We start from the raw sequence: 27003 nt of genomic DNA on the forward strand, positions 1-27003 counted from the left end.
TGCCTGCATCTCCTGCCTAACAGAGCAAAGCATCCAAGAGACAGTGGGATCTTAATGACCCCCTGAAAAGGCAAATCCAGAGATGGATTTCTAAAATCAGGAGAGGCATATTAATCACTGATTAGAAGAGAAACTCTTCCCCTCAGGCATGGTGGTCAAATTTCCCCCAAACTGCCTCCTGTCCTCCTCTGTACCATTTTGTACTATGATGAACAACTACTACTGGAAGACTGCTCATGGCACTGAGGGGACAGATGCTAACTGAGAGCAGGTGTGGAACCTGGCTACTTGAACAGAGTAACATTTATGCAAATGGTTATATGCCTTAGTCTAAACAGGAAGCACACACACAGCAATAAATTCTATACCAATACAAATCCTCACCACTCTCCTCTTTACACCAGACTGGATTCCAGTCCCATTCTGTCACTTAACAACTGTGGCTTTGGGCAAGGTCATTTCAATTATCTGAAGCTCAGTTTCTTCATCTATAGAACAGGGGAAATAATGTCAGCTAACTCCTAATTGTTGAGAGTATTAAATTAGGTATTGAATTAAAGCTTTTAGCCCAATACTTGGCATGCATTCATTTAATGTCAGGGTGGCTACTGTGTGAAAATACTGTGTTATGTGTGGATAGACAGAGATGAACTCAATGAATGTTAGCTATGATTATTTTCCTGCAATTAGTGGTAAATTATACCAGATTAAACATATTTTAGAACTTGGTATAAGAAACCACTTAATGGCTCCACAGAGAGAGCTGTCAAAGTATGAATAAAATTCAAAGTAGGCAAAGGCAATATCTTATTTTGTACCTCACAGTGTGTACAACTGTGTGTACAACACACAGTTCAGGGCCAGAAAGTAAATATTTATTTAATGATTAATCTGAAAACAGGGCATTAAGGAAAATGGTAGTAACTTTCACTCATTTATAGGAATTTTCCCTTTTGAATATGTCAGTACTCCTATTTTTAATAAATGCCAAGAGCTATTTAAATTCTTTACTGATACGGAGTTTTGTTTTTTAATACTATTCCAAAATAAACGGTCCACACTGGCTTAATTTCTTGATAACAAAAAGATTATTTTCTACTAAGATTTTACTCTACCCGAAGACTTGAAGATACCTTTTTAGAAGGAGCTATATAAATCCAAAATATATGAAAGAATAAACACTATCCATTTTAGACCCAAGAACCATACTACATTCTTTTGTGAAAATACATAATAAAATGGTTTCAAGAATCTGCTCTCTCTTACTGGACAAAATTTGCCAGGACATTCATAAATACTTCAAAAGCATGTGAAAAACAAACAAAACCCAAAAAACCCTCATAGCTCTATCAGATTTCAACCTGGGCATACATGAAATCTTTCCTCTATTTTCAATTTTTGGACCATTTTGGTCTTTGGTGTTTTATTTATAAAGAACACACAGCTAGATTTTGTTGTCATCACTGTGTTAACCTTATGAGAATTTCTGCCTTTAAAAGGTGACTTTATCTCATTCACATTTTTTGTAATCACTGACATGACTGATTTTATTCCTACAATCTTATTTTCGATTTCCTACATAATGTTTTCTTGTTATTCTTCCTTTATTACCTTTACTAGATTGATCAAACTTTCCTCGTTCCTTTACTTCCCCACTCCACGCAGGGTCGTCTGGAAGTTCTACATGTTATTCTTACTAGTACCTAATGTTAAATTTTAAACAAATCATTCAACAGTATGTGTGTATATATATATACACACACATATATGTGTATATATATATACACACACACATACATACACACATATACATATTTATCAATGTGAACTAATCAGCATAATCTCTCCTTGAATAAGAAAATCTTCTTAGACAATTTGCTTCCCCTCTTCATTTCCCTTCATTTCCCATTTGCACCTCATTTTGTTAATTACCATAGCTCCATACTGTTAAACAATTATTATTTTTAACATTATAGTTCTACCATTTCAAGGATCCAAATTCAGCTGTCATGTTATGGAAATTACTTTTATGCTCACTACTGTTTCTTATGCCTTGAGTCTTCACTTCTTGGCTTTATTTTTTGTGATGTTTTAGAATATCCTATAGTATTTTTTTTCAAAAAGGGCACAAGTCTGCATTGCATACTCCAAAGTTAATTTTGTTCTCATACTTAAGTGATAATTTGGCTGAGGATAGAAATTTAGGTTCAAAATATTCACAGTTACAGACAATGCTCAAAGCACTTTTAGTATTTAGTGTCACAAGTAAGAAGTCTGATGTCATTCTGATTCTCATTCCTTTGCATATAGCTTATTTCTCCCTGGAAGAGTTCAAAATTTTCTTTTAAGTTATGGAATTAAGAAATTTCACCAGATATATATACAATGGAATATTACTCAGCCATAAAAAAAAAGAATGAAACCTTGCCACTTGCAAAAACACAGATGGACCTAGAGGGTATTTATGCTAAGTGAAATAAGTCAGACTAAGACAAATACCCTATGATTTCACTTACATGTAAAATCTAAAAAAACAAATGAACAAATATAACAAAACAGAAACAGAGTTACAGATACAGAAACAAACAGAGGGATGAGAGAGGGGTAGGGGGATGAGTGATATAGGTGAGGGAGATAAAGAGGTACAAATTTTGTTAGAAAATAAATGTCAGGGGATGTAATGTACAGCACAGGGAATATAGTCAGTAATACTGTAATAACTTTGTAAGGTGACAGATGGTAACTAGACTTATCATGGTGATCATTTTGTTAATGTATAAAAATACTGAATCATTATGTTGTATACCTGAAACTAATATATTTTAAGTCTATTATACTTCAATAGGAAGGAAGGGAGGGAGGAAGGAAGGGGAAATTTCACCAGGATGTATATAGGTGAAAAAGCACTCCTTACTCCTGTGTGCCACCATCAACTGGCCCTTTCAGTCTTAAGATTCTTCTATCTTGGGGCTTCCCTGGTGGCGCAGTGGTTAGGAATCCGCCTGCCAATGTGCGGGACATTGGTCTGGGAAGATCCCACGTGCCACGGAGCAACTAAGCCTGTGCGCCACAGCTACTGAACCTGTGCTCTACAGCCCGCCAGCCACAACTACTGAGCCCGCATGCCACAACTACTGAAGCCTGTGTGCCTAGAGCCATGCTCCACAACAAGAGAAGCCACCCCAATGAGAAGCCCACGAACCACAACGAAGAGTAGCCCCCACTTGCCGCAACTAGAGAAAGCCCAGGTGCAGCAACAAAGACCCAACGCAGCCAAAAAAATGAAAACAAAAAAAACTGTGTGAGAGGTAAATTCTTTAAAAAAAAAAGATTCTTCTATCTTTCTCTAGGAAACCTTCCATTACACGTTTGGTTAGATACATATTGTCTATCCTTGATTTATTATCCCAGTCTTCTAAGTTTTCTTTTGCTTTTCATCTCTTTGGTGTTTTTTTTTTTCTTCCCTCTGTGTTCTGAGATATTCTTCACTATCCTTCGTATCACTAATTCAAGATTCTGGGACTGTCCATTTTGCTTTTCAACCCTTCCTCAGAGTTCCAATTTTGATAATCATATTCTTAATTTCCAGATACTTTCTTATCTTCTTTCCTTTTTCAGAGAAGCTGATTTTTCTGACTCATGAATTTAATATCCTGTTAAATATCTCTGAAGATACTAATTAGTATTTTGAAAGTTCTCTTCTATTTCTTCTCAGTCCACCTCAGTGCTTCCGTTTCATGGTATTTGCTGATGATTCTGTATTGTTTGGTCATGCTTTATAAAGGAAGGATTCAGAAAGAGCAAGTGATTTTAGTTACCTGACACGGTTTTTCTAAGCCGTTGGATATACTTCCATGTTATGCCTTTTTGCAAGAGGAGTGGGCTGATCATGCAGATCTCTGGGTGAAGATCCCAAAGATATTTATTGAGCATTTACTACGTGCTGAGCATCATGTGCACAGGAAGGCTGGGGACACCTCTTTCCACTGGTGATGTAGGAAAAAGTTTTACTTCAGGAGCAAAACACTTCAGCTTACTTACTGTTGTGCAGAGCTGCTTTCACTTTTTTCCCTTTCAAATCTGTTTTAAAAGCTCAAAGATACTTATGTTCTCATTCTGTAGTCCAAGTCCTAACACATGGAGCCTTCTGAGGCAGATCCCTACTTTACTTTAGAAATTTGGCCTTATTGGCTTTAGCTTGGGAGCAAAAGTCATAGCCAGGCCCTAGAGTAGTAATTCTCAATCCTTGGCTGCAAACTAGAATCACCTGGGGAGTTTTTTGTTTTTTAAATACTTTTGCCTGGAGTTCCATCCTTTGAGATTTGTTATTCTTATTTAACTGGTCTGGGCTGAGACCTGGGCAACAGAATTTTAAAAGCTCCCCAAGTAATTCTAAATTCAGCCAAAGTTGAGAACCACTACACTACAGGCTTACTAGCCCAGCTGTTCCATATTGTTTTATAACAACCCTGATGATTACCCCATAGCCTGCCTTGGCTCCCTTGCACCAGCTGACTAAGCTTGGAGTTCTGCCCAAGCTTGTTGAGAAGAACAGTATGTACCTCTGCAGAGGTCTTCTCTACACCTGTTGTGGGTTGGGTTTCCTGAGTCTAGTTTCCATCAGTCCAATTTTATCTACTTTACGTATTCCAGAAATTCTCCATAATTTCTGATCCACTTCTTGTAGTCTTCCTATTTTCCACCACCAATACGGATTTCTTCCTCCTTTTTTGAAATCATTCTTCACCCCTCCCCTCCCCATCTCTCATTTCAGTGGGATTTGCAGAGGGAAAGGAGGTGAGAGGGAAAGGTACTCCAACAACTTGAATCCCTGCAGATCACTCTGTTGAAATTTTCACATTTGAAAATACTCCCGATTGTCTGCATTCTTTGCATTCAGATGTGGCTGAAAGCACTGTGAGGCAAGAGAGTCACACACAGCTAGCATTTTGATGTGCCTACTCCAAGCACGGAAGTTAACTCAGAAGATGTGAGAGATGGGAGCTGGGGGAAGAGGAGCTGGTAGCTATTCAGAGCCTTATGTCAGATCGGCTTTTCTAAGAAAGCAAAGCTTAAAAGTAACAATGTAGCCACTACAGGCAATGAAGCTAAAGTATGATGACTAAAGTATCAGTCATCATGATAATGTCAATTAGAGTACCTTAGAACACAGTGACTTTTTTTAATGGAAAAAGGACAACACTGAATAAAAATTACAAGATGGTCATCTTAATTGACATAAAGCACACTGGAACAGAATCTAAAAATTGATTTGCAAGCATTAGGATCCTGATGGAGTAAAAATCACAATTTCTTTGAGAAAGAATAAATTCTGTCAAACTAATGTAAATTCTCTCTTCCCCAAAGAAATTATTAAAAGGACGCAAAAGATCACAATTCAATAAAAGCCTTTTGATTCAGTCCATAACTCTGTTCTTCAGAAAACAAACCAGCAAAAATCCTGGAGAAATATGATTTAGGTAACATAACTAAGAAGATATATAATTATTTTTAAGACTGTTAGTGAAGACAAACTGATCATGGGTTCTAGGTCAACCCTGGTAGAGACAAAATAATTTGCTGATGGACTGGCTGTAGAATATAAGAGAAAGAGAAGTTTATTTCCTTAAATCTATTTAAAGGAAGCAAAATAAATGATATAAACATTTATTTAGAGGAATAAATTTATTTAGAGAAATAAATGTATTTATTTATAGAAAAAAGAAACTAAGTGTCTACCATGTATTAGGCACCTTTCTTCCCTTAACTGTCACAACAATCTGTGGGGTAAAAGATTATTATTCCCATTTTACAGATGAGAAAGCTGTATGCTCAAGGTGATTAAGTAACTTGTCTAAAGTCATAAAAATATCAAGCAGTGATTCCAAGATTCAAAATTCACATCTATCACTTCCAAAGCCCGTGTGCCCCCTGCCCCTGCTATTCACTGTACCTTTACACAGAAATGACAGAAACTTGGTCACTCTTGTGTATCTATAATGACATATCATAATGGATGATCACTGTCTATAGTTTTTCTTTCACTGTGGAACTGGCTTTAGTTCTAGGATTTCTACTTGGTTTTGAATCTAATAATATATGGGTGATGGTACAAAAAAAAGGCAAACCAGTAAAGTGAAGACTGAGTAGACTTCAAAAGGAACAAGGTGATCTTGGCTTCTGACAGAGACCACTTTTGAGTCAACCTTCTGTCCTCCTCCCAAACACAGCCAACTGGTTTCAAAGAGGGAAAGCAGGACACCTTAACCTTGATAAGTGACAATACAATAAATTTTTATAAAATTGATCTGTTCCAGAAAACCAAAGAGGGCTTTTGGGAGAAAAAGTAAGAATAAACCATTTACTCTAAAATTTCCCAGGAAAGTACAATCTAACAAGATGAGAGATAAAAAAATTAGTCGTTGCCCTTTCTTAATACATTTAGAAACAGAAAAAATAAAATTATATAAAGGATTATTCACATACAGTAAAAATTCTATTCATTGTATATTATCCTTCATGCAAAAAGGGGACATAAAAAATACATGTATCTGCTCATTTCTGCAAAAAAATACAATAATAAACCAGGAACTAATGAGATTGGTTACCTATAGGAGGTAGGAAGGAACAGAGTGGAAATAATGAGGAAATGGGAACAGGTTAGCAGGGATGAGGGGGGAATAACACTTCTGAGTATATCTTTTTGTATCATCTAGAATCACGGTAATGTTTCATACACCCAAAAAACAAATAAATAATTAAAACCTACCAGAGTGTGGGGGGAACCCCAATGGAAGGTAAACATAACAAATGAACTTAACTGTATTACAAATGAATAACGTAACCATACTGAAGGGAATGAGGATGAAAGAACTAACCTAAATTGGAAAACAGTATTTTCAATGTATGCTATAGGCTAATGACAAATGGAAGTACACTCAGATATTTCCTACTTAGGAAAAAAATTTTTTAAAAATATTTATTTATTTATTTAGGCTGTGCTGGGTCTTAGTTGCAGCATGCAGGATCTTTGTTGCAGCATGCAGACTCTTAGTTGCAGCACGGGTGCAGGATCTAGTTCCCCGACCAGGGGTCGAACCCAGGCCCCCTGCACTGGGAGCATGGAGTCTTACCCACTGGACCACCAGGGAAGTCCCAGGAGATTTGTTTTTCACAGGGGTATGGGTTAGCAATTCTGAAACTACTTTCTGTATATACCATGATTGAGCAAATAAATAAATATACTGTGGATAATGAGAGCCAGGTTTCTCACTGTTGGAGAAAGCAATTTCAAAGAAGCAAAGAGAGGAGGCTAAAACAAATCTGTGGTGGGCTGAAATTGAAAGTGTCAGTATGTACTCATAGTTTTTAATATATATATACAGACTAATACAGAAGTACACATAGATGTGTATATATGCATGTCAAGATATATGTATTTTCTAGCTCTGTTAAGAGGTTCTAAAAGCAATAACATTCCATAGCATGAGTACACCTAGCACCCAGATCTTCATTTCTAAATACCATTCTCCAGTGAAAGGAATCAGCTCCTTGGAGGAATGGCTGATTCCAGACCAGGGGCAGGAAAATTACCAAATAAGCCCTAAGCATCTAGTCGTGTCATAAGTAAGAAAGTGCTCAAGAAACAATGTTGAAAGGACCAAAGACCCAAGTTGAAGGAGTTTCCAATGGCCAAATCTGGGACAATCTGAGCAACAAAATAAATAAGAATAGTAATGAATAATAACCTACAGAATAAAATGATATCCATGGGTCAATACTGATATAAATAAACAACTGAATAAACAGGGGAGAAGAGGCAGCTCTTCCTTACAGCAGAATTCTAATTAAATGTAGAAGAAACAGTGGACATAGAAAAATCACCATTAGGCAAATACCACAGTAATACCTGTTGCATACAAAAATCATTCATGGATGCTAAAATTAGTGTGTGAAGGTGTGATGTAAAAGAGGTTATCTGCATAGTTTCCAAGTATTTCCTTCCCAATGAGATACTCAGTAATTAGAGAGAGAAAAATAGTAACTTTACAGTGGAGAAACATGGCAGACCCCACCTTAACCAAGTGGCCCAAGTTAACATCAACAGTAATGGGACATCAATGTCATGTACTTCCTGATAATGATGAACTGAGATGGGCACAACACTTATGTATTTTTCCAAATATGCATAGCCTCAATCTAATCAGGGGAAAACATCAAACCAACCCAAATGGAGGGATATTCTACAATAATTGGCCTTCAATTACTTAACTTTAACTTCGAAAGTGTTAAAGTCATGAAAAACACAAAGACTGATCAACTGTCACAGATTGGAGGAGACAAGGAGACATGACAACTAAATTACAATGTTTGATCCTGAATTTGATGATGGACTTGAAAAAGGACATCAGCGTGGCAACTGGTGAAATTCAAATAAGATTTGTAGAATAGTTAATAGCACTGAATCAATGTTAATTTCCTGATTTTGATTAAAGTACTGTGGTTAAGGAAGATGTCAACATTAGGGGAAGCTGGGTGAAGCATATAAGGAAATTCTCTGTACTAGTTCTGCAACTTTTCCATAAGTCAAAAATTATTTCCAGGGCTTCCCTGGTGGCGCAGTGGTTGAGGGTCTGCCTGCCGATGCGGGGGACGCGGGTTCGAGCCCTGGTCTGGGAGGATCCCACATGCCGCGGAGCGGCTGGGCCCGTGAGCCACAATTGCTGAGCCTGCGCGTCTGGAGCCTGTGCTCTGCAGCAAGAGAGGCCGCGATGGTGAGAGGCCCGCGCACCGCGATGAGGAGTGGCCCCCGCTTGCCGCAACTGGAGGGAGCCCTCGCACAGAGACGAAGACCCAACACAGCCATAAATAAATAAATAAATAAATAAATAAATAAAAATTAAAAAAAAAATTATTTCCAAATGAAAAGTTAAAAAAATGACTCCAATTGAAAATATTACCAAAAGCAAGATTTGATTTAATTTAGCCTGCTCCAAAGTTAACTCTACAATGGTAGTTTTGTGGTATTGCCTATAACTGGGAAGTTTTTCCTTTTAATTTAGTTGACAAAAACCTCCAATTTTAAAATATATAAACTGTTAAATCTGGGGAGTCACTGTATCACAGGGGGAAAAAAACCCTCTACTTCTGTATATGTTTGAAAATTTTCATAATAAAAATTTAAAATACATGTTATAGACAAGATTTTTAAGTGCTTGTTAATATATTGAGGAGAATTTTCTATCATTCCTATAACTTTCATAAACATTTAGAATTCTATCAGGAATTTTTCAGGCTAGTAGGACCTTAGAAATTAAGGCGTCTACCCCTGCGTCATTGGACAGCAAAGAAGCTAATGCCAGAGAGGCAACGTCTAGTTAGAGTGGGCCAAAGCCTGAACCCTATCTTCCGGCTCCTGGTCCAGGTATTTCTCCAACACTATACACCTGAGCGCTTCTTCATTTATTCTAAAACTTATCAAGAGTGATAACTATCACTTTAACTACAATAGAACAGTAATACTATTTATAACTGTTTCCAATTTAAAAAAAAAAACTAAATTTGAACTAATTTGCCAGACTCGTGGAAATGAAACATGCGTTCAAAGTAGAATGTAAAATAATGTTGTGGTTCAATATGCAACATTAAAGATGAGAAAATCAACTATTCTAGTTTGCATTTTAAAAATGAACTCTTTAGGCCTTTTATATTGATAATATCAACAGTTCACGTTGCCATCCTTATTTAGTGATTTGATTTTTTAAAAATTCTTCTTATTTATTTTTATTTTTGGCTGTGTTGGGTCTTTGTTGCTGCACGCAGGCTTTCTCTAGTTGTGGCGAGCGGGGGCTACTCTTCATTGCGGTACGCAGGCTTCTCATTGCAGGGGCTTCTCTTGTTGCGGAGCATGGGCTCTAGGTGCGCGGGCTTCAGTAGTTGTGGCTCGTGGGCTCTAGAGCGCAGGCTCAGTAGTTGTGGCACACTGGCTTAGTTGCTCCGCGGCATGTGGGAACTTCCTGAACCAGGGTTGGAACCCGTGTCCTCTGCATTGGCAGGCAGATTCTTAACCACTGCGTCACCAGGGAAGCCCAGTGATTTGATATTTTTAAGGGAAGTATTTCTTTCTTTCTTTTTAAAATTTAAAGAGTTTTTTTGGCTGCGCCACGCGGCTTACAAAATCTTAGTTCCCCAACCAGGGACTGAACCCGGGCCATAGCAGTAAAAGTGCCGAGTCCTAACCATTGGACCACCAGGGAATTCCCTTGATTTTTTTTTTTTAATAACTTAAAAAAAATTTTTTTTAAATTTATTTGTTCTATTTATTCATCTTTGGCTGCATCGGATCCCCGCTGCTGCACACGGGTCCCCTCCAGCTGTGGCAAGCGGGGGCCACTCCTCGCCGTGGCACACGGGCCCAGTTGCTCTCCCGGACCAGGGATTAAACCCACGTCCCCTGCATTGGCAGGCGGACCCCCAACCACTGTGCCACCAGGGGAGCCCTCCCATGATTTTTTTTAATGGAAGTATTTCTTTATGTTTTCTCACTACTGTCTTTTTTGAAGTACTTCAACTCAGTAAATGCCACCTTGCAAACATTTATCCATGCAGAAAGCATTTACTGAACAACAAATGTGTGTAAGGCTCTGTAGGTGATGCTGGAAACAAAAAGATGAAGAAAGATTCTGGTCCTCCAGCACTCACTGTATACTAGGGAAATGGGCAGATGCTGATTAGAGTATAAAGTGACAAGTAGTGTACACAGTGGTACACACAATGTGTGTACACCTCCCTCTGGGAGGGTGGAAGGGTGCTCAGTTAATCCAGTCCTCAGTCCTGTCCTTATATCCAACTTATTAGCAAATGAAGAAAATGGAATAGCTTCAGGTCACTCAATAAATGACAAAGCAGAGCTTGAACCCAGGTCTCCTGACACAGAACAGAATAAACTATTCTCCTGTTTTTTTTTTTTTTTTTAATTTATTTACTTATTTTTTATTTTTATTTTTTGGCTGTGTTGGGTCTTCGTTTCTGTGCGAGGGCTTTCTCTAGCTGCGGCAAGCGGGGGCCACTCTTCATCGCGGTGCGCGGGCCTCTCACTGTCGCGGCCTCTCCCGTTGCGGAGCACAGGCTCCAGACGCGCAGGCTCAGTAGTTGTGGCTCACGGGCCTAGTTGCTCCACGGCATGTGGGATCCTCCCAGACCAGGGCTCAAACCCGTGCGCCCTGCATTAGCAGGCAGATTCTCAACCACTGCGCCACCAGGGAAGCCCCAATTCTCCTGTTTTGATCTAACTAAAATGATGAACTGTTTTTTATCTTGATGACAGCCAGTGAAATGGGTTTGATAACCCTGACGGGCATTACAATCTACTACTCTATTTAGTAACTCTGTAACCTTGGGTAATTTACATAACTTCTCTGAACTCACTTTTCTCACCTAGGGATAATAAATCATAGCTCAAAAGGTTATTGTGAGAAATAAATGAATAATATATAAGGCAACTAATATAGCTGTTGGCACACCAAGGAGTCCACAGACTAAGAACTCCTTGATGGATGGGCTTACCTTTTACTTACTGTTTTGAGTTTGAAGAGGCTGGTACAGTTCTTGGCACACACAGGTTGAATGAATATTTACTAAATGAAGTCACTTCTAAATAAATGTTGAATTTAAAACTATTAAGAGATATATATTCAATATATTTATTTTTATAGACAGATTTTTAAAAACGAAATCTCCATTTCATCCACATAATTGGAACCCAACTTTTAAGGACCAGTTCCCCCTTGCAGCAGTACTTACTTTCTACTGTCGCTCCTTCGTTTGGGTTTGAATACCCTTCTCCTTTCCGTTTGATTCTTCGGATAATACCCCCATCTTCAAATAAATCCTCTCCTTTGAAATCAAGAAGCTCAATCTAGAAAGGAAAAAGGGATCTGACTGAGAACGGACCAAAAAAGCAATTTAACATACTTAAAGGCAAGGGCAACCACTCTCCTTTCATTTTACAAAATAAATCTCTGTTTTATATTTATCTGTGCTTCTTAGTTATTGGAAAAGTAGGGAAAAAAGAACACTGCACTTTTCAATACCTGGAAAGAAACTTCATGTAATGATAATGTCTAGGACTACATCCTGTGGGGCTGCAGTGCAAAGACAGACAGGAAATACTAGGAAAACTGCTTTGTGGGCAAAAAGCCAGAGTGACACAGTGCTGGCCCAGACTATTTTGTCTGACTCTAGAGGCCACCACTTTTTCACCCCAGATTCATGGAATGCCCTTCTTAAAATTAAGACTAAATCTTATGAATCAGGCCTACAACCAACTAAAGGTGTATTTTACCTAGTTACAATGTTTCAGGCATTTCCCCTCTTTAATTTTTTAATTAGGTATGGCCAAATATGTATAATTCAACACAAGATGAATAACATTTTATCACCATCTACTGCTTCTAATGAGGAAGTGAGATCTGTGACATTTATAAACCTCTGTAATATGAAAATAGCTTTACAACTTGCTTTATAGCTTTAGGTATATTTCAACATGTATCTCCCACATTTCCATCCTGTCTTCTGATCAGGTTTGAGTATGTCATAACTCACACCACTGACCAGAACCTTTATTTCTAAGCCTGTTGTCTTTTGTTTATTTGGATATGACCGTTTTCTGCCAGAGACACGTTTCTAAGAAAGCACTGGCACACATCCCTTGGGTTTGTGGGAAACAATTCAAGAAGCCAAGCTCCAAAATAAATAAGTTGGATCTGATTCTCAATAGCAAGCTCAGCTCCTTGTTCCACTGCCTGTTGCTTTGGAGCCAGCACTATAGTAGAGCAGATGCTAACAAGGCAACATCACACACATACTTGCCTCAAAAAAGAGAGTTGCATTCGAGGGAATTTTGGGGAGACTGCCAGCCGAGCCATATGCATATTCTGGTTTGCACAGTAAATGACAGATCTCTCCTTTCTTCATGGTAGCCACCCCAATGTCCCATGCCTTGATAACTTGGCCTAGGAGAAAGGAAAAAGTGGTTGAAAGCTATAGGCCATATTTTAAAAGACTTAACTGTCACGAAACAAAAGTTCAAACAAATTTCCAATTCCTTACGCTACATACTATTCAGCTAGGAAGTAGGGGCTAAAAAAAACCTCAGTAAGACCTATACACTAAGAAATAAATTGTGATTTTTTTTTTTTTGAGGGCTATCAGAGAAGATTCTCTGCTGAGAAGGATGAAAGTAGTATCAGTTTCTAAACTGCTCAAAGACTAAGTCTTTGAAAAGTGGCCGTAACATCATCTTTGAAATGTGGCTGGGCTGCAGTTGTTGCTTAATTTATAATTTCAACCATAAGAATAAGTGCGTGTTTTCTACGCAGAAATGGAACAAAAATAGTATAGAAAATGGAATTTGTCCTAAGAAAGCTTATAATTTAGTTGGGCAGACAAAAACAACAAACAAGAAACCGGAAAAGTATAAATTGTATAAAAAGGCCCATGGAACAGATTTCTTCTCAAAATTTAGAGTAAGAAAAAAAGTGGGTTTTGCTTTTCTAAAAAAAACCCAGAATATGTGTCCTTTTTTGCCAAATCACAAGAAGTGCAGAACTCAGAATTTTTTTTTTTGCCTACTTTCAGGAAACAAAGCTTACTGCTCAGCTGTAGAACTATAGTAACCTATATAATTGTAATTGTATCTTACAATAAGCAGTCCCAAATCCTTTGGGAAACAATAGAAAATGTACAAAATTTCAAGGGATAATACACAAATTTGAGGTGCTATGTCAAAGACTTAAGTATTCAAAGTGAGATCGGGTAATAAGCAATGAACTCCAGAGAACGTGAATTTTGAAGAGAGCTGTTATCTTGAACTGAGAAGTGATGTTAGGATTAGAGTAAGGATGATTAGAATAAGGGGAACCCTATACTAAGGTATGTAAGTAGATATGGACAAAGCATTTGTGACTCATGACTTCAGCTTAGTCTTAGGCATTACAACTTTTCAAAATATCAGATACACTTATTTTAGTTAAAAGTGTATATAAGGTATACATGCCAATTATTAAAACACACATGAGAGAAAGATATAAGTGAAAGGTAAAAGGTCATCCATTCCCTCCTTAAAAGAAGCCACTGTTATGTTTTTTTGGTATCCATCCACTGTGTGCTGTCGCTTTTAAAAAAATTTAAAACACAAATGACAGCATACTATACATTCAGTTCTGAACTGTTTTCTCATTACATAGATATATATTTTAATTATATAGAAATATGTTATAAATAAATATATAATGTTTATAATTTATTCATTTATGTGTATATACATATCTTTATCCATCAGCAGATAGGATATGCGTTTTAGGGGTTAGATGTGCAGCCTGCTTTAACTTCAGACTGACTAAATTAGAATACCAGGTCGGCCCCATATTAGTTGTGTGACCTTGTGCAAGTTTCCTCATCTGCAAAATGTAGATAATAATAGTACCTGCCATATAGTTGTTATAAGAATTATTAGATAAAATATGTCAAGTGCCTGGCATATAATATGTATTTAATAAAGGATAGTTATCATCATCATCGTAAATACATACTGATCTACTTCATTCTCAGTGGCTTCATAATATTCCAGTCACTCTACTATTGAGACACATTGCCAACAGTACTCTAATAAGGATTTTTGTCCCTTATGTTTGCCTATTTTGTGCAAGTATATTTGGAAGGTAAATTCCTAGAAGTGCAAAGGTGATGTGCACTTTCCATTTGATAGATATTGCCCAACTGCCCTTCCAAAAGGGCTACATCAATTTATATGCCCACACACGGTTCCAATGTGGAAACAGTCTAGAATCATCAGAATAAATGTAAAGTCTGCTGTTGACAGGCTGCTCTACTGTCACTGATGCTCTTCAAAGACGGCAATGGTTTCAGCGTGGGCCATTTAGAACAATTTTTTTTTTTTTTTAACTCTCAACTCCGATATTTTAAGACAAATACCTTACACCCTCTTTCAGGAAATCTTTATATTATGGGGTTACTACTGTATATTTGTTCAAGGCATTCAGCCAATTACTGAGGAGCAAAGGTCTGTCTAGGTACTAAAAATACAAAGGTGGCTGTTCCCTTCCTCCTTCCAAGAAACATGCAATGTAGTATGGCTAGTGGAGCAGAAAGATACCTGCCCTGATTTTTTTAAGCATGGTGAACACTAACATAAGAGTACAAACAGGGGCTTTTGCCTTGGGGTGGGGTTGGAACAGTCAGCAAAAGCTTACTTCACAGGTGATGCCTATGCTAGGCCTTAGAAGTTGGAAACATCAGCCTGGCTATTAAATCCACAGGAGCCTCAAGCTGAATAAATCATGCCTATGCCTTTGGCTCTTCTTCTCATTCAGGAACATTAAAGCTTCTCTTAAACACTGAGCTTCAGACACTGAAGGAAACACGCTGAGCAAAGAGCCAGACTGATACGAACACAGGTATATTTCTAAAATTGCCAATCTTGGACCTCTTTTCTTAAAAAGCACTTCCCCCTGATTAAAAAAATAATAATACATACTCATTATAGAACACTTGGAAGGTATATAAAAGCACAGAGAATAAAAAACCTCTGAAATTTCAGCATCTGGGGTAAACTGTCAATTTCTTGGCTCATTTTCTTCCAATTGTGTATGCATAACTTTGTTTACATATTAAATTTTTATATATACATTCTTAAAATTCTGATCATAGTTTATTTGGTTTTGTAGCCTACTCTGCATTTCATATTATATGAGCATTTTTCTTGTTAAAAGATAATATCTGAAAACATGACTTTTAATAACTATATGCTATTTACTATTTCATCTTTTAAATATGGCATAATTTCATTACTCCCACTAATAAATATTTAAATTGCTTTTTTTTTTTTACTCTTATTAAATTGCAATGAACAACTCTGCACCTAAATCTTCACATGAATTTTTTTTTTTGCATAATGAAAGCCTCTTACCTGACACATGAGGACTATGGTTGTGGGTTAATTTAAAATGTTGCTTTAAGTGAGGAATCATAAAAAAGAACATATACAACCTCAAACTTTTTTAAACTTAAAACCTATCAAAGTATCTTAATTCACTAATCCTGTGATAGAAGTCCAAGGCCTTGTCTGTGTGTGACAAGTGATAAGAGTTCTATATCATCTTTACTATATAAATCACACTTATGGTATATCATTTGCAACTTACAACATGGATTTCTTTAAAGTGAAGTAAGAAGTAGAAGACACTTGTAAAAAGCAACCAGTATGCGGAATCCTTCTGGTAAAAATGTGTTCTGAATGGCCTACTTACTTCACCTAGCGTTTACCCACCCCTAATTCAACTGCCATTTTTTAAAAGATATTTATTTATTTATTTGACTGCCCTGGGTCTTAGTTGTGGCACGCAGGATCTTTTAGTTGCAGCATGCGAACTCTTAGTTGCGGCATGTGAGATCTAATTCCCTGACCAGGGATCAAACCCGGGCCACCTGCATCGGGAGCTTGGAGTCTTAGCCACTGGACCACCAGGGAAGTCCCTCAATAGCCATTTAAAAAAGGCTTTTAGCAATTCACTTTAATAAGTCTTTACAAAGATGTTCAACTCAGTTTTCACAGAAATAAGTCCCATTTCTTATTACACTAATTTCAGAGTTTTATATACTATCTAATGAACTTATATAATTACAAAAAGGACAATGGATATAAACAAGTTTAGACTGATTCTTAATAAGAGTCTGAGGAAGAAAAAAGCACACCCGAATGTCTGGAAACTGCCCGACACAGCTAGGCCTTGGTGATTCTGAAGCTGGCCTGGGGCACACAGCTAAGCCATGTTATTCTCCTGTTGGACATAACAAACTCACAAAACATCAACATCAGACAAGGTCACTCTGAGACCATGAAAAAGTGAGACAAAACAAGAACACTTCAAAATTTTGTCTGAGCATGGACAAAAGACAAGGTCCCTGTGCAACCTACAAAATACCAAACATCCCCCTCTCCTGGTGACATGAGTGACTTCTGCTTCTCTACAGGTGCAGCTTTAGTCTCACTCCAGTCAGCCCTCCTCCTAGATAAGATTTACTAAGATACCCAAAGAATCACCTGCATCCCAACAATATCCAATCCAGAGCAAATCCCTTCTTCCTTAAACTCTTCGCCAAATCACCTAATACAAGTCCAAATCCTATAAAAGACCTTTTGAACACTCTGAGACACCTTCAGTTTCCCATGGTGTGCAGTCTACCTCCCTACGAGTAATAAACCCAACTTGTTCACTATAGTTGTGTTCCTAGTGGTCTGTGGGTGCAGGGCATTGACAAGGCTCACTCAACTGGCTGAAGCAGAGTGCAGGGCCACAGTGAAGAACAGGAAACCAGCGGTATCACTCAGTGTATTTACGAGGAGAATGGAGAGCAGCAGTTAGTCTGGAGTTGGTTAAGCAAGCTTCTACCATATTTCCTTAGATTCAATTCCTAGAAGTAGAATTACTGGGTCAAAGCATAAACATTTTTAAGATTCTTGATCTTTGGGATCTTTTGATCTTTAGGGTCTTAACTGTAGGTATAATACACCAAGAATATATAAACGCAATTTATTCTTCCACTTGTTCTGGACTTCAATTTTACCGGCTCAAACACAATTTATCCATTTCAGTAGTCCTATTCCATTAGTAACAAAATCTGAAATAAGAATATATATTTACACAAATATACAGTGTATCTATCTTTAAGTGTAAATGCTTTTTATATATACCTAACTATAAGGGAATTGAAAACGTTAGAAGTGTACAAAGCCCAGTATAAAAGCAATGCACTGTACTTTTTTCTTCCCTCTGTAGAATATTATATAATTTTTTCTGATTAAGAAAATCAAAATCAAATTTTATAGGCTCATTGTAGGTTCATCAATTGTAACAAGTGCACCATCCTGGAGGGGGTGCTGATAAGAGGGGTAGGCTATGCACATGGCGGGGGAGGGGGTACACGGGAAATCTCTGCACCTTCCGCTCAATTTTGCTGTGAACCTAAAACTGCTCTAAAAAAATAAAGTCTATTAAAAAATCATACACATTTTAAAATATAACATTTTAATTTAATCACTGAATACTTTCACTTATAATAAAGACTATAGTGACCATTTTAGAACATTCTTTTTTACTGATTAAAAATTTTTTAAATTGTGGTAAAATACATAAAAATGACCATTTCAACTGTTAAGTGCACAGTTAAGTATATTCACACTGTTGTGCAACCAATGTCCAGAACTTTTCATCTTGCAACACTAAAAGTCTACTCATTAAACTACTCCTCTTTTCCTCCTGTCCCAAGCCCCGGCAAGAATTTTATTCTACTTTGTTTTTATGAATTTGATTACTCTAGATTTCTCTAGATGTAAGTGGAATCATGCAGTGTTTGTCTATTTGTGACTGGCTTATTTCACTTAGTGTAATGTCCTCGAGGTTCATCAGTTTTGTCCCATGTGAATAATACTCCTTTATAGGAATATACCATTGTATGTACATAAGACATTTTGTTTATCCATTTGTCTACAGACAAACATTTGGGTGGCTTCCACCTTTCAGCTATAATGAATAATGCTACAAATATGGGTGTGCACATATCTCATTAGGACCCTGGTATATACGGAGAAGTGGAATTGCTGGATCATAGGTTAACTCTATTTTTAATTGAGGAACTACCATACTGTTTTCCATAGTGGCTACACTATTTTACATTCCCATCGACAGTGCACGGGGGTTTCAATTTCTCCACAACTTGCTAACACTTGCAAATTTCTATTTTTTTTTTTTTTAATAGTACCTGATGGTGTGTGGTGATATTGTTAAATTTTTTTTTTTTTTTTGGCTGTGCCACACGGCATGCAGGATCTTAGTTCCCTGACCAGGGATCAAACCCGTGGCCCCTGCATTGGGAGTGCAGAGTCTTAACCACTGGACCACCAGGGAAGTCCCTCTCATTGTGGTTTTGATTTGTATTTCCCTAATGATTTAGTGATGTAGAGCATCTTTTCATATGCTTGTAGTCCTTTTGTATATCTTCTTTAGGGAAATGTCTATTTAAGTCCATTGTCCATTTTATAATCAGGATATTTGAGGTTTTTTGGTTGTTGATTATAGGAGTTCTTTATATATTCTGGATATTAACCCCTTGTCACATACATGATTTGAAAATATTTCCTTCCATTCTTTAGGCTGCCTTTTCACTCCATTATTGTATCCTTTGATGCACAGTTTTTAATTTTGATGTAGTCCAATTTATGTATTTTTTACTTTTGCTGCCTTGCTGTTGGTGTCATATCCGAGAAATCATTGCCAAATCTAATGTCAAGAAGCTTTCCCTCCAAGTTTTCTTCTAAGAAAATACAGTTTTAAGTCTTATATATCTTTGATCCATTTCGAGTTAATTTTTGTATGTGATGTAAAGTAAGGGTCTAACTTTATTCTTTTGCATGTGAATATCTAGTTTTCCCAGCATTGTTTGTTGAAAAGACTGTCCTTTCCTCAATAAACAGTCTTGGCATCCTTGATAAAATTATTGACTATCTAACCTTTAAATGCATGTTTGCATTTGAAACCATTGATAATATTGACATTGTCTTTCTTCTTTTTACGCTAGATAAAGCAAAGTTTTTCCTGTGTATTTTTTTCCCCTTATAAATTTTATTTAGTCTTATTTTTAAATGTCTTATAAAAGGGCTCTGATAATCATCCCTATTCCCTAACAAAAGTATCTGATTATGAATTCAACAAACTCGTTTATATGTTAAGATTCTTTTAAAGTGTTCATATGTATTATGTTACATTATATTTTTGCCATTTCTCTATTTAATTACTAAGAAAACCGATCACCAGATGATCTCTCCGCACCCTCATGGGTTATCATTTCAAAAACAGGGGGAGAAAATAATCTGTGCTGGGACAACCTTAATGATCAACTCTGCCAGGCTAAACTGCTAGATACCTGAAGGCAGGAGTCATGTCTTGATTATTTTTTATTTCCCAAAGAACTTAACACCACAATATTATACTCAATAAAGGAACACGGTCCATGCTGCAGTATCTAATTTAAATGGAGTTAGAAATGTGTTAGCTGCCCCAGTCTGCTCTCACCCCTGCCTAAATTAGCTTCTCCTTAATATCCATTCAGCGATGAAACTGGAAGCATTCTTCCTCTATTAGAAAGTACCAGGTAAAGCCAAAGAAAGTACTTTCTGAAAGTTTGCTGTCTTTCTGGCTCACATTTTTGGGGAGGGTTAGGAAAATTAAATATTTTGGCCTAAAAGCCTTCTTTCCGAATCCTGAGTGCTCCTAAACTGCAGGTTAAAAAAAAAAAAAGTTAACAGATGTTAAGAATATATTTATGGGGGAGCAAGAGTATCAATAGCAGTTTAAAGGGAACACATGGTTAAACCACAACCCACAAGAAGCTGGCTGCATGGTTACCCATTACTAGTAAGTGTATTTTACTACTTGTAAAACGTTGTCAAGGCCTAAAATATGTGAAAAAAAAAAACATTTCAAATAAAAATAAAACTTTAAAAATAGGGATTAGGCCCACAATACCAAGCATGTAATAGCAATAATTTTGCTTTTGATAAACCTCATTAACTACATCATTCCTGTAAGAAAAATGTCTGGTGTACAGCAGGCACTCAGTAAATTCTGCTGGACCAGGACCTACTTTGTTTCTATACCTAGTGTTTAGGCTAGTTTTAAACCTTAATATCTAACATAACTTGAATGACACTGCCTGGCTTTGAATCCTGGCTCTGCCACTTACCGTATAACTTTGGGCTAATTACTTAATCTCTCTCTGTACCTTAGTTTCCTCATATGTAAACAAAAAAACCACAGCAAACCAAAACTAAAATGGTTATAGTAGGTACCTAAAACATTTTTTAAAAATTGGTAAAGTGGACTTCATCAAAATTAAAAACTTTTGTTCTTTGAAAGATCAATTAAGAAAATGAAAAGGCAAGCTAGAGACTGGGAGAACATACTTGCAAAATACACATCTGATTAAGTGCTTGTCTTGTTGAGTACAACTCAATAAAAAGATTGTTTTTTTTTTTTTAATGGGCAGAAGATTTGAACAGATACTTCACAAAAGAAAACATACAAATGTCCACTAAGCACAAGAAAAGATACCCTCAATGTGACCAGTTACCAGGGAAATGCAACTGAAAACCAAAATGAGATACCATTTCATATCCATTAAAATGGCTAAAGTTAAAAAGACTGATAGTACTAATGGTTGACAAGCATGTGAAAAACAAACTCTCAAACACTGCTGGTGAGAATGCAAAATGGTACAGCCACTTTGAAAAAACAGTATGGTAGTAACTTACAAAGTTAAACATATGTTTTACCATATGATCAACAAGTCCACTCCCAGGTATTTACCCCAAAATAAAGTTACCCAACATAGCCACACAAAGACAGGTATATGAATGTTCATTACATTATTCATAATAGCCCCAAATTGGAAACAACCCCAATGTCCGATTTTTTGAATGGATGAACAAATTGTGGTGTTTCCATACTTGTAAAATGCTGCTTGGCAATTCAACATGCATGAATCTCAAAATCGTTATGCTAAGTGAAAGAAGTCAAATGCCAAAGATGACATATGATTCCATTTATATGAATTTTTGGAAAAGGCAAAACTATAGTAACAGAAGCCAGATTAGTGATTCCATGGCCCAGCGTCCATAAGAAAACTTTTTAGGGTGAGGAAATTGTTCTATATTTTGACTGTGGTGGTGGTTACACAACTGTTTTTTTTTTTTTTTTTTTTTTTTTTTTAAATTTATTTATTTATTTATTTATTTATGGCTGTGTCGGGTCTTCGTTTCTGTGCGAGGGCTTTCTCCAGTTGCGGCAAGCGGGGGCCACTCTTCATCGCGGTGCGCGGGCCTCTCACTATCGCGGCCTCCCTTGTTGCGGAGCACAGGCTCCAGACGCGCATGCTCAGTAGTTGTGGCTCACGGGCCCAGTTGCTCCGCGGCATGTGGGATCTTCCCAGACCAGGGCTCGAACCCGCGTCCCCTGCATTGGCAGGCGGATTCCCAACCACTGCGCCACCAGGGAAGCCCTACACAACTGTTAACCAAATTCATCAAGCTATACACCCTTTAAAAGGGTTAAGTTTTATTATATGTAAATAGTACCTCAATAAAAAACTCAGTCTTATACACAGATGTTAATATGACTGTCACCTAAACTATACTAAATAAATTGTACAAAAAGTCTATAAAGTAATAATAGGATTGGTGTGAGGATTAAATGAGATAATGCATGTAAGCCCTTTGCCTGGCACTGTAAGTACTTAAAAAGCATTAGCCATTAGTCTTTCAACATACTTTCTCCCTTTTACTCCAATATGCTAATGACTGCTAAATTAAAAGATGTTTTAACCAATAATCATGGGTCATCATGCATCTAATAAGGTTAGATTAACGTTAAAGGCAGATCACTGATATTTACTTCATTATGGTTTAATCTCAATAGTAAGAGAGAAGTATAGGTATGTGAAAAATCCAAAATGACTGGTTTGTTCCTCTTACTTCTCAAATCTGGGGGAAGAATATAAGAGAGAGGATTTTTATCTTCATAGTTCCCAACCATGGTAGTCATATACGAAGAACACGAAAAACCACTTCACTGAAGTAGCCTTTTATCAGAAATCACCAGACCTTTATAGGGGTAGATGGGGAAGGGGTGCAGCTTTAGTGTCCTTGGATTTACTTATAAGAACAGAGGTAGATACAATTCTTTCAGCCCCCAAACCCATCCCTTCCCAATTTTAGTGATAACATATTTGCTGCAGGCAGGGAAGGGGAAAGAACAGAACCCCTGTTGTGGAAGTATACTTGAAAATCCTGTCATTCTTATTTCAACTTCTTTTAAGATGGGTTATGGACACAGTTCTAGGAATTCAGAACATGTAACAAAGATTTAGTTAAGAAAATCCAGTGAGGGAAAGCATCATCATTCTAATTTCTGTAACATATTCTGTAGTGGTGATAACCAATTGTCTTAGATTGATCCAGTTGTTGTTTTTCCAGACTTTCTGGGGCTAAAAAAGATGGTTAAGCATTCAAAAGGTCTGTATGCAGGCATAGTAAATAGGAGTGAGGACCCAAACTGCTGTAACACAGCTCTTGCCACTCCATTGTAAAGCCAGCCAATAACCCCAGTACTGTAACAACAACAGTTAACAAAAGATTGAGTGCTTACTATGTATTAGGCTGAGTGCTAAGCAACGGTGTGTAATATCTTATTTAATCCTCAACATATAATTGTATATACTATTATTATCATCACTTTATATATGAGGGAAGTGAGGCACAGAGTTTCAAAGATGGTACAAAAAGAGCAACAGACACACATACAAACAATGTGTAGGTATACCTCAAATTTATCCATATGGTATGTGTATTTTTAATGCAATTTTTATAGATAAGTTCTTATGATTCTATTTTAAACACTGAAGTCACAATAGAACCCCAAAATCAGTGTGACTTTCCATTGAAATATTTCTATTTATTCCCTTGGGAGAGGTACAATATAAGGGATCAAGAGAGTTCATGTACAATATTTGTGCTACAGTTATTTATATTATTTTTCTTCATTATGTTATGAAGTAGCTACTGCCATAACATATAGGTATAAAACTATAAACTGCCTAACCAATGTTTGTTTTATAGGCAACTAGAACACATTATGTTACAGAAGTTTTACCAGAGGGATACTGCTCTAGTCTCATATTTCTAATTATCATCTTAAGGGGGCCTCTGAAGGTTCTGTAATTGTGTTGGGTTTAGTCCTTTGCAGTTTTTGTTCCTGTACTCTTTGCAGAATATACAAGAATGGAATCTTAGACTCAGGATTAATCTCAAAGCTCTTCTACAGACGCTTCCTTTTTGTAAGAGCAGGGAAGGTTAGGTGGCTTACTCATGTTAACATACCACAGGAAAGAGCAAAGACAGGAACCCTGGCTTCCCAACATCCAGCTGGATGCTCTCCCCACGAGACAACACTATCTCTAGATAGGTGTGCCATAGGTACCAAGTCAACTGGAAGTTGCCTCTTTTCTCTCTGCTCAAAATTCTAGGAAAGATGAAAGACTCATTCACCATTGCATGTTTTACTGAGAAAATTTTCCAAAACTGTAATTTTCACTTGAAAACTCAATGGCAACAAATACTGTCAGTTGTTGTCCTTGAAGTGACAGGCTCACTTCATTCATTTGCGAGAAAATATCTGCCAAATACGGAAAAATCAAGTCTGAATAATCATAGCTTGCCCTTTAAAATAAATATGGTGCTTCATGGAAAAAATGCAGCTAGTTCAGCTCTCAACTAAAGCAAGTACACAAGTGCTTTCCCTTGAGATAGCCACCGTAGTTGGGGATGCAGAAGTGCTTTATGTGCACTTTCCCATCTGTCACAAAATATCAAAACAATGTGAAACTCAAGGATTAGGATTTAATAAAATTAATATGTTTTACACCTTATCAAGGACATTCTTAAGTGAAACTGGCCTTTTTTTTTTTCTTATTTAAACAGTGAGTGAGGGCTTCCCTGGTGGCGCAGTGGTTGAGAATCTGCCTGCTAATGCAGGGGACACGGGTTCGAGCCCTGGTCTGGGAAGATCCCACATGCCACGGAGCAACTGGGCCCGTGAGCCACAATTGCTGAGCCTGCGCGTCTGGAGCCTGTGCCCCGCAACGGGAGGGGCCGCGATAGGGAAAGGCCCGCGCACCGCGATGAAGAGCGGTCCCCGCACCGCGATGAAGAGTGGCCCCCGCTTGCCGCAACTGGAGAAAGCCCTCGCACGAACCGAAGACCCAATACAGACAAAAATAATAAACAAATAAATAAATAAATAAATAAATAAAAGAAAATCCTTTAAAAAAAAAAACAAAAAAAAAAAAAACAGTGAGTGAGGGCATACTAATGGTATAGTTTGGTGCCATTGCCTAGATTTGTGCTAAGGCTCCAGCAAATATTCACCATTGCAGCTTGGTACCATCGGTGCAAATGTCAACACAGTAAAATAAATAAATAACATCTTAGTATTATTATGAAAATAATTTTGACACTATGGACCCCCTAAAAGTATCTCAGGGACCCCACAGGGATCCATGGACCATACTTTGAGAACTACTGCTCCAAAATATCTTTATTTTTGGCAAGGATAGGATCCATGAGAACTACTGCTCCAAAATATCTTTACTTTTGGCAAGGATAGGATCCACTAGCTCCCATATAATATAAATAGCAATAAATCTAAGCAAAACACAACTCAAAAAAAAAAAATACCCTCTTACCTTTGCCAAGACTAAAGACAAACGGTTCGTTTCGATCATGACTGGAATCAAACTTCTTTCCATTTGACAATTTTCCTTTGTAATGGACATAAACTTTGTCTCCAATCATTGGGGTTTCCTCACTATTCCCCACTCTTCTGACAATCTAGAAAAGACAAACGTCAAGAAAAATGAGGCTAAACATTTTATTTCTAATCACAGAATACAGAGGTCACACAGTCCCTTCCACATCACTCAGGCACATTTGCAAACAACTGTCTGTCCTTTCTAAAGGCTTCCCTCCCAGTTCTCTCAATGATCCTCACTGTTACAAAATTATCCTGTACTACTCTAAATCTTTAATACTATATTTAATTGTATTGTTAATCACACTATTCTCTCAAAATAATTAATCGATAGATCTTGTTTCATTGGTTTAATGCCCCATCTTTTGACACTGAAATCTTTCAAAACACAGTTAGTCCATGTACAAACGGAATTAGACCAAAAAGGTTAGTGGAGGGCTTCCCTGGTGGCGCAGTGGTTGAGAATCTGCCTGCCAATGCAGGGGACACGGGTTCGAGCCCTGGTCTGGGAAGATCCCACATGCCGCGGAGCAACTGGGCCCGTGAGCCACAACTACTGAGCCTGAGCGTCTGGAGCCTCTGCTCCGCAACAAGAGAGGCCGTGATAGTGACAGGCCCGCGCACCGCGATGAAGAGTGGCCCCCACTCGCCGCAACTGGAGAAAGCCCTCACACAGAAACGAAGACCCAACACAGCCAAAAATAAACATAATAAATAAATAATAAATAAAAATTAAAAAAAAAAAAGTTAGTGGACTTTCAAAAACATTCAAAAAGAAGTCTGAAGCAAAGTTTCAAAGGTGAGATTTTTACTTCTCTCCTTTGCTAAAAACATTATCTTTTGACTAGATTCCACTAGTTTGGTTTAATTTCAAAAAGCCCTATTTCCTGATATAAAGGTTATACTTCCTACTATTTGAAGAATATTCAACATGTAAAAAAAACAGTACCACTGCACAGTTTGATATGATACTGAATAACTTGTGTTCTAGTAAAGGAAATGCCAAAAAGCTCCAAGTTGAAAAACATTTAACTATCATAAAATCCAGTATATTTATTTTGTTCTTGGCAGAGCAAGACACTAATGCAGTTGGTCAGTTCTGGGAAAAGAAAATCAAATCCAGGCATGTGGTGTATAATTTATTCTGTCAATCATTTATGCCAAATTAATCATTTTTATTAGATAACAAAGGATGGTAGCTAATGTCCAATAAACATCTTTTTTGGGGAAGGGTCTGAATTTTTATCTAAAGAATTCAATTATTTGCTCCTAAATTCTTTTTTGAGATGCGTCCTCCTTGCCCCTCCCTCATATCACCACGTAAACACTGTGAACTTAGATTCTACAACTTTCTTAGCTCAAAAGCCTAGACATTCTAAAGGAAAAAAAATGATTACTGCAACTTCATCAAAAAAAGTGTTTGAACTAATCAATGAATTGAGTAAAGTTGCAGGATTACAAAATCAATATACGGAAATCAGTTGTGTTCCTACAAACTAACAAAATATCTGAAAAAAAAATAGAGAAAACAATCCCGGAAATGTAAACCAAAACCACAATGAGA

At 37.2% G+C, this 27003-nt stretch overlaps 1 protein-coding gene across 9 annotated transcripts in view; it reads right to left on the bottom strand.

The window, feature by feature from the left end:
- Positions 1-27003, bottom strand: part of FKBP5 (FKBP prolyl isomerase 5) — a 101666-nt gene that overhangs the window by 24008 nt on the left and 50655 nt on the right. For all 9 annotated transcript variants that reach the window (XM_057554280.1, XM_057554279.1, XM_057554274.1 and 6 more), the window contains 3 exons: positions 25375-25519; positions 12871-13013; positions 11803-11917 (listed from right to left, as the gene is read on the bottom strand). In XM_057554280.1, coding sequence (XP_057410263.1) covers positions 11803-11917; positions 12871-13013; positions 25375-25519 — 403 coding nt within the window. The remainder of the gene's footprint in view (positions 1-11802; positions 11918-12870; positions 13014-25374; positions 25520-27003) is intronic.

The sequence above is a fragment of the Balaenoptera acutorostrata genome, chromosome 10, assembly GCF_949987535.1.
Source record: "Balaenoptera acutorostrata chromosome 10, mBalAcu1.1, whole genome shotgun sequence".
Classification (NCBI taxonomy): Eukaryota; Metazoa; Chordata; class Mammalia; order Artiodactyla; family Balaenopteridae; genus Balaenoptera; species Balaenoptera acutorostrata.